This window comes from Bufo bufo, chromosome 9 (assembly GCF_905171765.1).
Source record: "Bufo bufo chromosome 9, aBufBuf1.1, whole genome shotgun sequence".
Taxonomy (NCBI): Eukaryota; Metazoa; Chordata; class Amphibia; order Anura; family Bufonidae; genus Bufo; species Bufo bufo.
The window spans coordinates 112635198-112652122 of record NC_053397.1 but is presented as its reverse complement, the minus strand read 5'-3'; the positions used below and the strand labels follow the sequence as shown (position 1 = coordinate 112652122).

Below are 16925 nucleotides of genomic sequence, written 5' to 3'. Positions count from 1 at the left end.
GTCCGTTCCGTCATTTTTCACAGTTTAGCGGAGGTCCCATTCATTTCTACGGAGCTGTGAAAAAAAACTGATAGTCCTCCGTTTTTTTCTCCGCGTCCGTGTTCCGCGATTCCAGTCCATCAAAAAATATAACCGGTCTTATTCTTGTCAATGGAAAACGAAGGACAGACCCATTCAAGTCAATGGGTCCGTCAAAAAAAAAAACGGATGCACAACTGGTATGTCATCCGTGTCTGTTTTTTTTTCTACAAGACCTTGGTGCAATAAGATTACACTTTTCATTAACCTTTCTTTTTTTTTCCCCTGTCAGACAAAAAAAAAAAAAGGAAGACACAAGGAAACACAACTGAAGCAAAATCGGACACGGACCACTGAAGCCAAATCACTGACAGTGAAAAAACACTGTCGTGTGCATGAGGCCTAAGTCAGATAAATGATATGGGTTACTGAGAGACAGTCTGGGGATCCACGGCAATTCTTTTTCCCATTGATCAGGTTCTATAGGGCCAACATCCCCTTCCCAAATGTATCTAAATGATGTAAATGTATCTAAAAGTTTTGATAGTAAATGCTTATATATGCAAGATATAATTCCCCATGTTGATGTTGAATTACCCATTAATTCCACAATTGTGAACTGTGAGCCCTGCATATCTCTATTAGATTTTTAAATTTTATGTAGTTATATAGCGCTACTAAATTCTGCAGCACTTTCTCATTGTACCAAGCACATGACTCTTTACGGACCACTGACTGTGAAAATGATCACCAGTACATAAATCAGCAAAAGCTGTGGCTTAATACTCCATCCTAAACTGATTGCTTGGCCTAGAATCAACTGGTGCTACTTACCAAGGTTGTCAGCACCTCTGGGAATGATCACATCAGCATACTTCTTGGTCTACAAGACAATGAAGGGTTAACCACAGTAATAAAGCAGTAAAGAGCTCTCAGACCAGTATCCCATTAGCCTTAGGCCTCATGCACACGACAGTTGTTGTGTTCCGTTCCGCAAAATGGGGTTCCGTTGTTCCGTGATCCGTTTCCGTTTGTCTTCCTTTATTTTTGGAGGATCACCAGACATGAAGGAAAGTAAAAAAAAAAAATCTAAGTCAAGTTTGCCATGCAAATGATAGGAAAAAAAACGGACGCGGACGACAATCCTGTGTGCCTCCGCATTTTTTCATGGTCCCATTGACTTGAATGGGTCCGCGAACCGTTTTCCGTGAAAAAAATAGGACAGGTTATATTTTTTTGACGGACTGGAACCACGGATCACGGACGGCAAGCGGTGCATTAGCAGAGTTTTCAACGGACCCAATGAAAGTCAATGGGTCCGCAGAAAAATCACGAAAAACGGAACAACGGACACGGAATAAAACAACGGTCGTGTGCATGAGGCCTTACTAGAACTTACAAAAGGACATTTACTACATAAGACAGTTTCAAAATGCCTGATTATACAGATAAAAGGAATTACAGGAGTTTTCTAGGATCAGGATACTTTCTTTAAGTAGGTCCTTGGTACCCCTGTCAATAAGCGGTTTAAAGGAGCTGAGGCGCTCGTGTGAGCACTGCGGACCCTTCAAGGTTTCCTTAGTCCATCCAGCTGCACGCTGTCTACTTAATAACTGCAGTGGCGGGTATTGCATCCAGCACCAATGCTACTCGGGATCAGATGATCAAGGACCCCTGCAGATCACATACTGATGGCCTAAGCATCTTGACAAGTAACCCCTCCAAAATAACACAGGAGAGACATACACCAAAAACCATGTACATCTTTATGAGAAAAATCCACAAAATAAAATGGAAACCCGTGTGCTGTCCTATTCTTGCCCATATTGTGGCCAACAGTAGTCAGTTTTTGGGATGAGAATGAGAAAAATATGTATTGCACACTGAATTTGTATGTTGCGGATCCATGCTTTGTGTACGGCAGTGCAGACATGATCGTGTGCATGAGACTATAAAAAATAAATAAAAATTTAGTCTATAATTGGGGCCAAAAATGGGTATACAAAAAATCCATAAATAAATGGCATACACATACCGACCAAAGAAGAGCACTGGCAACCCAACGCACATTTCATTCCCAGGCTTCTAATGTTATTTTATGGATTTTTCTAATAAAGATGTACATGGTTTTGGTATATGTCTCTCCAGTGTGTCATTTGGAGGCGTTACTTACTTGCCATAATGAAAAGTTTTAACAATGCTACCAGAACTCACCCATTTACACATAAGTGTATATATCTATTTTAGGATTCTGAATGCACCACCTAGTTTTTTTTTAACCAATTAAAACCAGACACTTAAACCTTTGCACAATTTGTTTTTATTTTCTAATTGTAGCTATAATTTTCTGTACACAATTATGTGTAAACAGCATTCAAAAACATTTACGGATCACATGCGGACCCTTTAATATCTATGGGGCCGTGATGTCATCCTGTGCTGTCCTCATCCATGCAGTTTCATGAATTTTATCCATTTTGCAGACAATAGGCATTTCTATAGTAGGGACAGAGGAAAGTGTGGGATACACATAGTTGGTATCCATATTTTACTGATCGCAAATAGACAACAGCTATGTGCTTCATGGCTAAGGGTACCTGCAAGCAAGTGCAGATTTCAAAACAATAAAATCTACATGGTTTTTGGTGTGGATTTCTGTTACTTGCAGTTTTTGGCACAGTTTTGATGTGGTTTTGCTGCAGATCTCACCCTTCCATTGAAAAGGGTGAAATCCGCACCAAAAAAAAAAAAAAAAACAAAAAAAAAAAACGCACAAACAATTGACATGCTGCAGATTTTTAAATCTGCACATCAGGTCAATTTCTGCATGGAAGAAAGAAGCAATGTATATGTGAAATTTATCTAACAGGCTCCAGACTAAAAAAAATATTGCCTATGGCTCCTAACCTGAAAAATTTAGGAGCCAAATTTTAATTTTTAGTCACCAAATTTAAAATACATATAAATTACGGTATAATAAAAAAAAAAAAATAACACATGTCTTACCCTAGGGTTGTCATGATACCAAAATTTTAACTCGGTACCATAAAAAAGTATTGCGATACTTGATACCACGTGAAAAAAATAAAAACACCCAAAAAGCCACGTGCATTCTAGATTTTTGGAACGTCTGGACCATAATAGAACAGTCCTAACCTGACGAAGAAATGGCAAATTGCATGTTTTTTTTTTCTGTTACGCCGTTCACCGCATAGGAGATATTTTTAAATATTTAATAGTTCGCACTTTCAGGCGTGGCGATATAAAATATATAAACAATAAAAAAATTTACATATGTAAAATTTGGCAAGGGGGCGATTTAAACTTAATATTTTGGTGTTTTTTTTTTTTTTTAACTTTTTATTTAATAACTATTTCCCCTCTTATGGGCTAGAACCTGGGATCTTTCATCCCTTGTCCTATTCACCCTAATAGAGCTCTAGAGCTTCAGTAGTGTCCTGGCTGCCATGGTAACCGATAGAAGCCCCAGGATTACACTGCTGGGGCTCTGATCGGAACTGCCACCAATAATTATAATACTTTGGGAGGGGGGGGGGGGGGGTTGGGGGCGCACTGCGCCACCAATGATTCTACTTTATAATACTGGGGTTATCTCCTCATACTAAGCACGGACTATTGAAAGAGATATGGTTCACTGGCTTTTTAGTGTCTTGACCAGCGCGGGGCTCCTATTAACCCTTTTCTTCCCTTATTAAGATAATTTTTGTGAGCCCAGGCAGGGAGCTCACACGGAGCACCAGCAGCGGCCCCCTGAGTATTATCAGGGTTGTAAAGACATAAGGAGTAGCCTTCATCAGCGGCAGCGCAGGGGTGAGTGACTGACTGTTTGTGGAATGTTAAGTATTCGCTTCACAAGCTAACCTGTTCTGTGGAGCAGTCGGAATGGAGCGGCTCCCTGTTCTCATGACTGAAGAGCAAGCCGCTACTGTGTTCAGCGCGGGAGAATGGGTGCGTGAGAGGAGCAGCCAATGGCAGGGGAGCCCACAGATCATACTATGACCAATCAGCAGCCTCCTCACATATAACAGAGCTCTGTTATTGGATTGCCGTCTGCCTGCTGTATGAAATCCCGTTCTTCTTAAAGCGGCAGAGCAGCGGAGGATCTAGGCGCAAATGGCGACAAGACTACAAAGTCTAGTCGCCATTTTGCAATTCTAAGTCGCATTGGCGACCATTTTGGTCGCCATCTGGAGCCCTGTCTAAATAGGCTTCTCACAGGTTTGCTAGTATTGTATTACGCAGCGTTATTTCTGAGCGTAAATCTGGGCAAAAAAACTTGCATAATCCACTTCATACAGAAAAATGGGCCATAGGAGACTGGTGTCTGGAGAGGACTCATTGACCTTTATGGGAGCGCTATTTTTTGCTTGCTACTGTACAGGAAGTAGAAAAAAGATGGTCGGTCAGGAGAGATAAGAGTATCTCCCTGAATACTGCTCAGGTGCAAGAAATCAATAAACTATAAGGGGCAGTATACTGAGACTAAAACTTCACTTTTAATAAGGTATGGGAGATAAAACAACGGCCCCTACAGACAAACAACAAGTAAGACCTGTGCACACTCAACAGGTGTGCTGAGTGGTCAAGAACGGTTAACAAAACAGATACACACATATATAGGTAATGGACTGGACTAATGATGAGGAGAGGCGGGCAAGGCAATGTAAATACCAAGAAACTGGCCCTATTGCCTCCCTGCTTGTCCTAAATCGCCCTATAGATTGTATCCAAAGGACAGGGTCCAAAAAGCCCCGCAAGGGGTGGCCCAGACTGGAACTCTCTACCTGTAAAATGACCCTGATGAGGCCCTAACACAGGGGAGAGTACCCGTCCAAAGGATTGGCATACATATACAAAAAAATAACGAAATGAGTAAAAATGTAACCCCACTCAGTCACCACAGGAAGGGGAGAGAGGGTGGGCAAATACTCATGTGTCCCGACGCGTTTCTTCACAGGATGCCCCAGGATTCATCAGGGGACACGGGCCAAAGTATGGCAGTTATCCCTCCTGGCTAATTAGCCCAAAGGCGGGGGAATAGCCTGCGTAGATACTTCAGTCCTGGTGTGGCTGAGTCTGGGGATAACAATAAAAAGCAACAGAAAGCCAAAGTAAGTCACTTAACATAGAGAAACCTCCATTTATCCACCCATATGGGGCTCTGGAGGAAAGGTACTTACATATTGTTGGCAGCGGTCGGCATTCAGCTATAAAGCCACCTTCCAAGCAAAGACCCAGGGTGGTGGTGTCTGCTGAGGTGGGGTGACCGGCAACAAGTGGGGCAAAAACCGCCCCTTTATACAGGCTGTAGGGCCCTGCAAAGCGTCCCATAGCCTCCTGCGCCTACCTATGACGTCAGAGGAGGCGTATCCCTAGCACACCCATGTGATCGCACGGGATGTGCCCGCACGTTCGCGCATGCGCATTGAGTCACCCATGCGTTTCATGGGACTCAGAGTGGAACGCATAGCTGTACTTCCTTATGTGACCGCCGCAAAGCGCCACCCAGAGATGCTGATACGTCACAGCGGCGGTCACATGATCGGAACAAAGCCACAGCAGCAGAGGCGTCCCTGGTGACTGACGAGCCGAGTGAGGCACTATACTTAGTAAGCATATTATCATCCAGGGGCGTCATGGAGTACATGCAGAACCACTCCCCCGGTCTGCATGCCTCATAGCTGGGTCATACCCCCACTAAAAGTGTATCAACAGGAGGGACACAGCGCTCATGACAACTTAAATAATAGGGTAAAGGAGGAATACACCAAGGGGGAGGAAATCAACTCATCAGTCTATTAGGACCCTAACCCCCTTGTCCCTATTGCAAAGGGGGACATGACGGATTACGTCCAATGTCCCACATTTTAAGACCAAAGATACAGGGGTTAAATGGCCGTTCATCCGAACCACGGATACAGGACATGGAAAACTGGTATTCAAAGGAAACAGCTAAAATTTATTTGCTCATTCAAACCGTGGGGGGGCAACCGTATTGAGGGTGAACGTCCACCAACATTCCCTTTGCAGGATGAGTCTGTTCCAGTCGCCCCCCCGTGTAGGTTTGGACACCCGCTCAATTGCCATGAAACGGATTGCCGAGGCGCGTCCATCATGAGAAAGCTGTACATGACGTGCTATGGGGGTATCTCTATTATTTCGAATGTCCCCGAAATGTTCCCCCATACGTTTACGCAATTCCCTAGAGGTCTTGCCCACATAGCGAAGCCCACAGATGCATGTCACAAGATAAATCACACCCACTGTGCGACAATTGACAATTTCCTTCACGTGGTAAACCGTGTTGTTGGGTTCCCCAGTGAAGCTCTTAGCTTGTGACAGGCTGCCACAGAAACTGCAAAAACCGCACCTGTGGCATCCCGTCACAGGTGTGTCCAGCCACGTCTGTGGCTTCGCTGGTGGGGTGAAATGGCTATGCACCAATCTGTCCCTCAGATTGTTGCCTCTCCTAAAAGTGAGAGAGACTGTGGGGCTTAGAACATCTGAGAGATCTGGGTCCATAAAGGAGAGTGTCCCAATGCCGTGCCAGGATTCTTTTTACCTGGGAAGCTGCGGCGTCAAAAGTACCTATTAACCGGACAATACCTTCAGACTCACCTCGCCCCACTGGTTGTGGGGTGGAGTAGCTCAGTTCTCGTACGAACTTTGGTTTTTTCATATGCCAGTCTCAGAGTCTTGTCAGGGTACCCTCTTTCCTGGAATTTCGATCTTAGATCCCTAGCCTGGCATTTGAAGTCGTCGTGTTCTGAGCAGTTACGTTTTAGTCTAAGGTACTGTCCGGTTGGGATACCTCTCTTAAGGGGGACAGGATGACAGCTGTCCCACCTAAACAGAGAGTTAGTGGAGGTTGGTTTCCGATAGATGGATGTGCTCAAGCCACCCTTTTGGTCCCTACAGATAACCACGTCCAGGAAAGGGAGGCGGTCCTTGACGATCACAGAAGTAAATCTGAGGTTGAAGCTGTTTGCATTCAAGTCAGAGATGAGTCTGCAGAACTCGCCCTATGGTCCGCTCCACAAGACGAAGATATCGTCAATGTTGCGTGACCAGAGGGCGATATGTTCGGCGAACCACATTGATGGATCACCAAACACTACAGACTCTTCCCACCAGCCCAGGAGCAAGTTGGCATACGACAGGGCACAGGAACTGCCCATTGCCGTACCCCTGAGCTGGTGGTACAACCGGCCGTCAAACAGAAAAAAATTATTCAATAGAATAAAAGTCAACAGTTCAAAGGTAAACTCATTATGCATCATGAATTGTTGGCCCCTAGTCTTGAGGAAGTGGCTAGTGGCTTCCAACCCACGTTCGTGTGGAATGGATGAGTATAAGGCCTCTACATCAATAGAGGCCAGGAACCAGTGTGGTTCGATACAAATATCCTCCAATTTCCCCAAAAGGTCCCCAGTGTCCATCACGTAAGACGGTAAGGCTGACACAAAGGGACGTAGCACCTTATCTACGTAAAAACCACAGTTCTGGGACAGACTCCCAACTCCCGAGACAATTGGTCGTCCTTTGATGGGGATGGTTTCCTTGTGGACTTTCGGCAGGCAATAGAAAGTAGCTGTAACCGGGTGAGGTGGATACAGAAACTCATATTCCTCCCCGCTGATTAGAGAGGCTTTTTTGGCCTTCGAGGATGTGTCTCAGAGTCCCTTGTAGATTATTGGTAGGGTTATGAGTAAGTATCTCATACCCAGTACCATCTTCCAGGATGGAGAGACACATTCTTTTATATACCAACATGTCCATCACCACAACATTACCCCCTTTATCTGAAGGTTTGATAATGATGTCTTTATCACCTTCAAGGCTAGCAATGGCCCTTCTCTCCTCTCTGCTACAATTTAACCTAGGGGGGACAGGATGTATAGTGGCCAGGTCTGCAGTGGTGTGCTGTAAAAACACATCCACACAGGATACATCGCCCATAGGGGGCATTCTGATACTTTTATTCCGTAGGGACGTAAAGGGACCGAGCCCCTCTGCATTAGGTGGTACCTGATCGAGATTGAAGAGAAGGTGGACATCCTTCAGAATGTCGACAGGCACGCCCAGTTCTCGACTTTCCTTCCTCTCTTTCAGTTTGTGGAACTTATGCCACTTTAATCTCCGGGCAAAGAGGTGCAGGTCCCTTGTCCACCGGAAAATATCAAATTTGTTCGTAGGAACAAAAGATAATCCCCGTCCCAACAATTTAAGTTCAGTTTGTGTTAGTACACGGGAAGAGAGGTTTATGACCCGTTTATCCAAGCAGAGAGAAGGAGGGAAAGTGGGGTTGCGTGTTGTGTCTATGACTGAGTGTTCCGGCTCCTGAGGGGATAATAATGTGCCCCTTGATCTAAAAAAGGTGAGCCTGATGCTGGTACAGAGATGTTTTGAGGGGGGTTTTGTGGGTTCTGTCTAGGGCGGTTCCCACGTCCTTTAGATCTGTATGATCCCCGTCCCCGCCCCCTATTCTTGGGATATCTTTCTCTCTCCACGTCGGAAGCTTCCGTATCAGTGGAGGAAAGATCTGTATTCTGCGTGGCGGGTGGGTTGGTCAGGAATTGATATGCCTTATTGTCGCGGAAGTCCTGAAAGTCTCTGTTGAACTGTTTATGTTTACGGTCCTTTAGCTGGTACTGATACCATTCAACCGTATTTTGTAATTGGACGACTGACAGCAAAATCAGATTCTGACTGGAACTTTCTGGCAATCTCAATTTGTTCATTGAGACTACTTTCTGCCCGAGTCAGAATCAGCTTCTCCTCATCCAGGAGAAGTTGCATAAGTTTAAGGGAACTAGATGTTGCCTCCCTCTCCCATCATTATTCCCCCGCCTTTTGGCTAATTAGCCAGGAGGGATAACTGCCATACTTTGCCCCGTGTCCCCTGATGAATCCTGGGGCATCCTGTGAAGAAACGCGTCGGGACACGAGTATTTGCCCACCCTCTCTCCCCTTCCTGTGGTGACTGAGTGGGGTTACATTTTTACTCATTTCGTTATTTTTTTGTATATGTATGCCAATCCTTTGGACGGATACTCTCCCCTGTGTTAGGGCCTCATCAGGGTCATTTTACAAGTAGAGAGTTCCAGTCTGGGCCACCCCTTGCGGGGCTTTTTGCACCCCGTCCTTTGGATACAATCTATAGGGCGATTTAGGACAAGCAGGGAGGCAATAGGGCCAGTTTCTTGGTATTTACATTGCCTTGCCCGCCTCTCCTCATCATTAGTCCAGTCCATTACCTATATATGTGTGTATCTGTTTTGTTAACCGTCCTTGACCACTCAGCACACCTGTTGAGTGTGCACAGGTCTTACTTGTTGTTTGTCTGTAGGGGCCGTTTTATTTCCCATACCTTATTAAAAGTGAATTTTTAGTCTCAGTATACTGCCCCTTACAGTTTATTGACTACTGTACAGGAAGTATCTATTTTAAGCGTCAGCTGCTAGTTTGAAAACCACAATATTTCACATTTTTAATGTAGCAAGTAATATGGAAGATTATAAAAACAATGAAAATTTACATGTTTTACATAAAAACATGAAAGAATTAATCATTTCTTGATGATACATTCCCTTTAACTGTGTGTTTACTTACAGGTAGGCAGAATTCTTCAAAGGCTGGCTTTACAAATTTTATGTATTGTGAAAGAACCTGCTCTAAATCCCGCCCTCGTTCATTGATGTCCCTCAGCACTGCAAGGCGAAAAGTAAGTTAGCTCAGTACAGCAGAATTTTATCACATAGTATGAATCACATCCAGACAGAAATATGAGTGGTGCTCAACATTAATTTTGATAGAAAAGCCATTGTCTTAAAGGCTATCTACACCTTTGGGGCCAATTTTTATTGCATTGTACTCATTTTGATCATATATAATTATATATATATATATATATATATATATATATATATATATATATATATATATATATTTTTTAATTTTTTATTTGACCCACTGTAGCAGGCTCTGAATTTTCCCTCTGTTGTATCGCCCAAGGGTACTTTCACACTAGCGGCAGGACGTATCCGACAGGCTGTTCACCCTGTCGGATCCGTCCTGCCGCTATTTCGCCGTGCCGCCGGACTGCTGCTCGGTCCCCATTGACTATAATAGGGAGGCGGCACAGCGAGCACAGCGAGAGGCCTCCGGACTAACAGTACTGCATGTCCGACTTTTTAGTCCGGCGGCCTCTCGCCGTGCTGCGTCGGAGCTCCGCCCCGTCCCAATTATAGTCAATGGGGACGAAGCGGCAGTCCAGCAAAATAGCGGCAGGACGGATCCGACAGGGTAAACAGCCTGTGTGAAAGTAGCCTTAATCGTACTGACATGGAGGATTAAGAGCACATATCAGTTTTATTGCATAGTGAACGCCATAAAAACAAAACCCATAAAACTGTAGCAGAATTGCATTTCTTTTTCAAATTCCACCCCATTTAGAATTTTTTTTTCCCCGCTTCCAACTACATTGTATGCCATATTATTGGCATTAGGCCGAATGCACACGGCCGTGTTCCGCGGCAGAGAGCGGTCAATGGTATGCCGGGCTGGATTCCTGTTCAGAGCAGGAGCGCACGGCGTCACTGGTTACTATGACGCTGTGCGCTTCATGCTGCCGCTGCACTACAGTAATACACTCGTATAGTGTATTACTGTAGTGCAGCGGCGACATGACAGCGCATGGCGTCATAGCAACCAGTGACGCCGTGCGCTCCTGCTCTGAACAGGAATCCAGCCCGGCATACCACGGACCGCCCTCAGCCGCGGAACACGGTCGTGTGCATTCGGCCTTAGAAAGTACAACCTTCATAAAGCTATGTGAACAGAAAAATAAAAAAAAGTTATGTCTCCGGGAAGGCAGGGAACAAAAAAGCAAAAAAAACTGAAAGTCGTGGAATCAGGAAGGGGTTACATACGTGTTTATGACCCTTTAGCAATTCAGAGATAGAATTTATTAGATGATGGGTACAAAGTGAAAGTAAAAAGTATGATTCACGTAGCTACAAAATGTTAACCCTTTGTGAAGGTGTACAAAGCCTTTAAAAAGAGGTTGTCTGGTTTCTTCTTTGCCTGCAATAAATAAGTGATCATCCCTTACCTGGCAGATTCTGCTCTACCATTCTGGTTCTCCCAGTCATCTGTTTATCATGTCAATAACTCATGCACCACTGAGGCCAATGATTGGCTGCAGCAGTTACGCGCTGTTGACGTGAAATCACCACTGCGGCCGAGCAAACAGATCCCGGCCGGGAGAAATGAAGTGGCAGTGAAGGATCTGCCAAGTAATGATCGCTTCTTTATTGCAGGCAGATCCCATGTGTTGTCTGGTTTCCTCCTGAAACAGACAAACCCTTTAAAGGGGTTGTCCGGGGTTCAGAGCTGAACCCGGACATACCCTTATTTTCACCCAGGCAGCCCCCCTGAGCCTAGCATCGGAGCATCTCATGCTCCGATGCGCTCCCTTGCCCTGCGCTAAATCGTGCAGGGCACGGGCTCTTTTGTTTTCAATAACACACTGCCGGGTGGAAACTTCCGCCCGGCAGTGTGTTCGGTGACTTCACCGGCTCTGATGGGCAGGCTTTAGCGCTGCCCTAGCAGTTTTACTGGCTAGGGCAGCGCTAAATCCCGCCCATCAGTGCCGGTGATGTCACCGGGGTTCCTGGCAGCCCCATGCAGAGCCCTCACCGGATCTCCAAAAAATGCCTTTGCACTGCGAGATTTAGGGCAGGGCAAAGGAGAGCATCGGAGCATGAACTGCTCCAATGCTCCTGTCAGGGGGGCTGCCTAGGTGAAAATGGAGGTATGTCCATGTTCTGCTCTGAACCCGGATAACCCCTTCAAGGGACTCCGAGTAGTCACTTGTTTTCCGTATTGACAACTCTGCATACTACCCAATTATCAATGATCAAGAGATGCCAGGAATAGTTACTAAGGAGCTGACTTAAGATCAAACTTCTAAAATGTACATACAGGGAAACTTTTTTTTAAATCCGTAAACAGATGGTTCATTTTAATATTCAGGAAAATCTTCAAAATTACGCAAACAATAATTGCTCTTAACGGTATTTGTTTTTCTTGAAACCCATGGCAGCACCTATGCGACCAGGACCTCCCATCCAGGACAGGAAACCTGACAAGAAAAAAAAGGTTCACACCCCCACCACACCTCAGTGATTATAATAAACCGAACTCCGGATGCGTGCCGAAACCAAGAAAAGAAGAAAGCACGAAAAGAGAAACAAATTTAGTAACTCCCCAACTTCCGTAGGGGCACTGTAACTGATTATATATAGAAAAAGAGAGGGAAAATAGGGGTGCTGTCATGGGTTTCACGAAAAACTTACCGGTAAGATCAATTATTGTTTTTATTGTTTTCCACTCACCCATGACGGCACCTATGCGAGAATATAATATAAGTCAAAAACTTGGGGGGGGGCGACGACTACGGCCCAAAGCACTTTTCTCCCAAAGGCCGCATCTGAGTTGAGATATAACCTATAATGTTTGAAAAAAGTGTGGGGAGAACTCCAAGTAGCCGCTCTACAAATCGGAAAAGAACTGATCAGGCATATCCCCATGCATTCTAAATAGAGAGTAATCCGTTCAGGATGTCTTCAGTTCAGTCATTTTGACTGATCAGGAAAAAGAGAAAACCCTAGCATGCTACGGTTTTATCTCCGACGAAAAAAACTGAAGACTTGCCTGAATGCCGGATCCGGCATCTTTTTCCCATAGGAATGTATTAGTGCCGGATCCAGCATTCAAAATACCGAAATCCAGACCTTTAAAAATGAGAAAAATCAATAAATACCGGATCCATTTTGCCTGATGACACCGGAAAAACTGATCCGGTATTGCAATGCATTTTTCTGACTGATCAGGATCCTGATCAGTCTGAAAAATGCCTGATGAGTCAGAAAAAATTACATGCGTTTGCATACAGTTTGGAACTGCCTGCCGGAATCAAACAACGCAAGTGTGAAAATACAACAGACACCTTCTGACATCCAAGCAATGAAATCTCTCCTCTAACGCATTGGCTGGGTTAGGGCAAAAAGGACGGAAGAATCACATCCTGATTTATGTGGAAATCTTTGGCTGAAAAGAAGGGATAGGCCTGATGATAACCTTAGCGAGGGGATGCAGAAAAAGCTTGCATTTCAGATACCCTTCTGGCCGAGGTTATAGCAAGAAGAAAGGCTAATTTACAAGAGAGAATCTTAATCGAAATGTCACTTAATGGTACAAACATTTTCTGGGATAGAGCCGTGAGAACTGTATTTAAATCCCAGGGAGGGGGCAAGGATCTGAGGGAAGGCCAAGACCTAGAAGCAGCAGATAAAAATATCCTGATCCAAGGATGCTCCGCTAACCTGTAATCAAAAAAGTAACTTAGGGCAGCTATCTGAACCTTCAAAGTTGAGGCTTTAAGATGTCTCAAGCCCTGCTTGTAAAAATTCTAGCACTTTTGGAATTTCTGGAGACTTAAGAGGATCTGGACTATAACCTAAGAAGGTAGAAAACACATCTCCAAATTTTTATATATTTCTTAGAGGTCACCTCCTTTCTACTTTTTAGCATTGTGGAGACTACTTTAACTGACAAACCCCTTCCTAACCAGATTTCCCTTTCAAGCTCCAAGCTGACAAGTGAAGGACTTTTGGATTGGGGTGAAGCAACGGGCCCTGGAAAAGAAGATCTTCCCTCAATGACAGAGTCCAGGGAGGTTGAATTGTCAATGTCAGAAGACTCGAGTACCAGGACCTCTTGGGCCACTTTGGGGCTATTAAGATGACCGAGGCTCCTTCTCTCTCGATCTTGTTCAACACTTGAGGGGTTAGGCAAAAAGGGAGGAAAGGCGTACCCCAACTCTAGACTCCAGTACTGTGCTAACCCGTCCACTGCTGATTTAGGGAGAAAAATCTTTCTATCTTCCTGTTGGCTCGGGAGGCAAACAGGTCTACCGTAGGCAGACCATATTTTTGAACTATCAGAGAAAATATTTCTTTGTCCAGGCACCAGTCTCCCTGTTTTACGGAAACCCAACCGAGGAAGTCCGCTTCAGTATTTTCCTTTCCCTTCAAGTGAATTGCTGAAAGGAAGAGCATCCTTGTCTCTGCTAAATAAAACATCTCCTGGCATAGGTGAAGGAGGGAGGAGACTCTTGTCACCCCTTGACGAATTATATAGGACACCACTGTTGCATTGCCCGAATTAAAAAAAATCATCCTCTTGTTTCTTACTTCCAGAAGTGCTATCACCAGAGCCATTTGTACCGCTTTTAACTCCTTGAAATTGGATGATTCCTTTCCTTTCTTGTATTCAGGTCCCACCTCCCCTGCCAATACCTGCTCTGGGAGTGGGCACCCCATCCCCAAGGACTGGCATCGGTGATCACAATGCTCTGATCTAGGAATGTCCATGCTGAAAGGTGCTCTGGCATCATCCACCATATCAGGGACCGCCTTGCTTTTGAGGATAGATGGAACTTCTGCTCTAAAGAATACGGGGAACCGCTCCACAACCTCAGGATATCTGCTTGAAGATTACTGGAGTGGATCTGGGCATATGGAACTGCCGGTATTGCAGACGTCATTTGTCCCAGTACCGCCATCGCTTCTCTGAAAGTACACCGGTAAAACAAGAAGATTGACCATATCAATTCTATAATGGTCTCCTTTCTTTGTGGTAGAAGACGACTCCTTTGTAGACCAGAATCTAACTGAATCCCCAAAAGCTCTGAGAAGTAATCAAGTTTGACTTTTTCCAATTGATTAACCACCCCAGGTCTTCTAAAGTGGAGCAGAGGAACTTGATATCTAGCCCTTCTCTTGACTGAGAAACAATCAGAAAATAGTCCAGATAGGGGATTAGAGAAATGCCTGACAGTCTTAGAAAAGCTGCCACCTCTGCTATCACCTTGGTGAAGACCCTCGGTGTCTGTGACACACCGAAGGGAAGAGCTTTGTACTGGAGATGTAATAACTCCCCCGTAACCCATACTGTTGTTCTTAAAAACTTTTGGGAGGAAGGATGAATTGGAACATGATAGTATGCGTCCTCTATGTCCAGACTTGCCATACAGCAACCCCTGGACAAGAAAGGAACTCCAGCCGGTATCCGTTTTGTATTACGCTTAAAATCCATTTGTTTTGGGACACAGATTTCCAGGCTGGAAGGAAGCCCGACATTCTTCCTCCGACATGACTTCTGGCGTCATTGAGATTTGTCTTTGGGTTTGTTGTCCTGGGTTTTGAACAGAAAACCCCCAGACTTCCTAGAGAATCTCTCTTTCACTTTCCTCTGCCCTTTAAACATAGCCTGACGTTTACAAAAAAAGGGATTCTTTTGGGGGACCGGAAATCTCTTCTTGTTGTCTGAAGCTCTCTCTAATATGTCATCAAGAGAGGAACCGAACAGTCTAGAACCTTTACATGGGAGAGAGCAAAGTCCAGACTTTGAGCTCTGATCCCCTTTCTAAGACCTAAGCCATACAGCACGCCTAGCTGCTACCAAAGTAAATCTTCTGTGTTTCGTCTCCAATTTGAAATTCTAACTGCCCCAGCCATAACCTTAAAGATTACAGATACCCACGAGGCCGCAATGGCTGGTCTGAGACTTGTCGAGGCACATTCCCATGATCGTCTGAGATAAACATCTGCCTTTTTGTCTAAGGGGTCTCCTAAACAGCCTAGGTCTTCGAAGGGAAGGTCTGATTTTTTGGCGATCTTGGCTACCGGAGCATCTAGAGAAGGAGCTCTGTCCCATACGTTAGATACAGATTCCTCAAACTGGTATTTACGCTTGACAGAATTTCGAAATAAGAAAAATTATGTCCGGATTTTTCCATTCCTTTTTAATTAATGCTTCAATGTTCTTGCGAATGAAAAAAAAACAAAAAAAAAACTATGGCGTTTTGGGCCCAGACCCTCAATAGCCTGGTCAGCAATAGTTTTAGTCTCTTTAATGTCCTCCAATTGCATAGTAGTTTTTACGGCTTTTAATAAGGGCTCTACATCTTCTGGAGGAAACCGAGACTTCCCTGCTGTATCTTCATTAGGAGACATAATCAGAGGAGAAATCCTGGCCTGATTGTAGGTCTTCATCTATTTCGGAAGGCTCAAAGTCAGAGTCCCAGTTATAGGCCTGTCTCTGGCGATTTTTGCCGGCCTCGCTTGAAGGATTTTATGGAAGATTTAACTTCCGAACGAACTACGGCACTAATGGATTTTGATAAGCTATGGGATTCTTATATCACTAGCTTATCAATACACGATTGACATAGTGGTTTAACATATGTAGAAGACAGAGGCACTTTACATCCTGCACATTCTCTATGTTTGGATTTGCCGGAAGTTTTCTTAGGTACTTTAGCAACCTACGAAAAAAGCATACAACACCCAGAAATAAATGGGGGGTTAGTAGATGGTCAATCTCACCCAGGTGTAGCGGTAATCTTTCCCCCTCGTCAGGTCCAATACCGGGCTTGTGGGCCTCAAGGGTTCCACAGTGTCGGCGCGTCCGGTGTCACCTGGCTCCAACATGACAGGCGGCGCCTCCAGATCCTGCATAGCACTGTGTGCATCTACGGCTGTCTGCCTTCTCCTGCTGCCGAATTTATAACGCGCCTCGGCTCCTTCCCATGGCACAAGAAAAAAAAACGGGGGGGGGGGGGGGGCTAATCCACGGCAGCAGAACTTCCGGCCCTGCCACAGGAAATTAAGTCTGTGCCGGAAGCTGCTCCGAATTTGCGCATGCGCCGAGTGTCCTGGAGCCAAATTCCGCAATCTTGGAAATTGGATGCCGACGCAGCCACTGCCATGGACCGGGACCCGTCTGAACGCGGCAACAACGGCTCCCCGAAGAGGCAG

The 16925-nt window shown here is 45.0% G+C and overlaps 1 protein-coding gene across 1 annotated transcript in view; it reads right to left on the bottom strand.

Moving 5' to 3' along the window:
* LOC120979122 (uridine-cytidine kinase 2) overlaps window positions 1-16925 on the bottom strand; it is a 148174-nt gene that overhangs the window by 35868 nt on the left and 95381 nt on the right. The window contains exons 5-6 of the mRNA XM_040407666.1: window positions 9652-9749; window positions 853-901 (exon numbers count right to left, since the gene is read on the bottom strand). Coding sequence (XP_040263600.1) covers window positions 853-901; window positions 9652-9749 — 147 coding nt within the window. The remainder of the gene's footprint in view (window positions 1-852; window positions 902-9651; window positions 9750-16925) is intronic.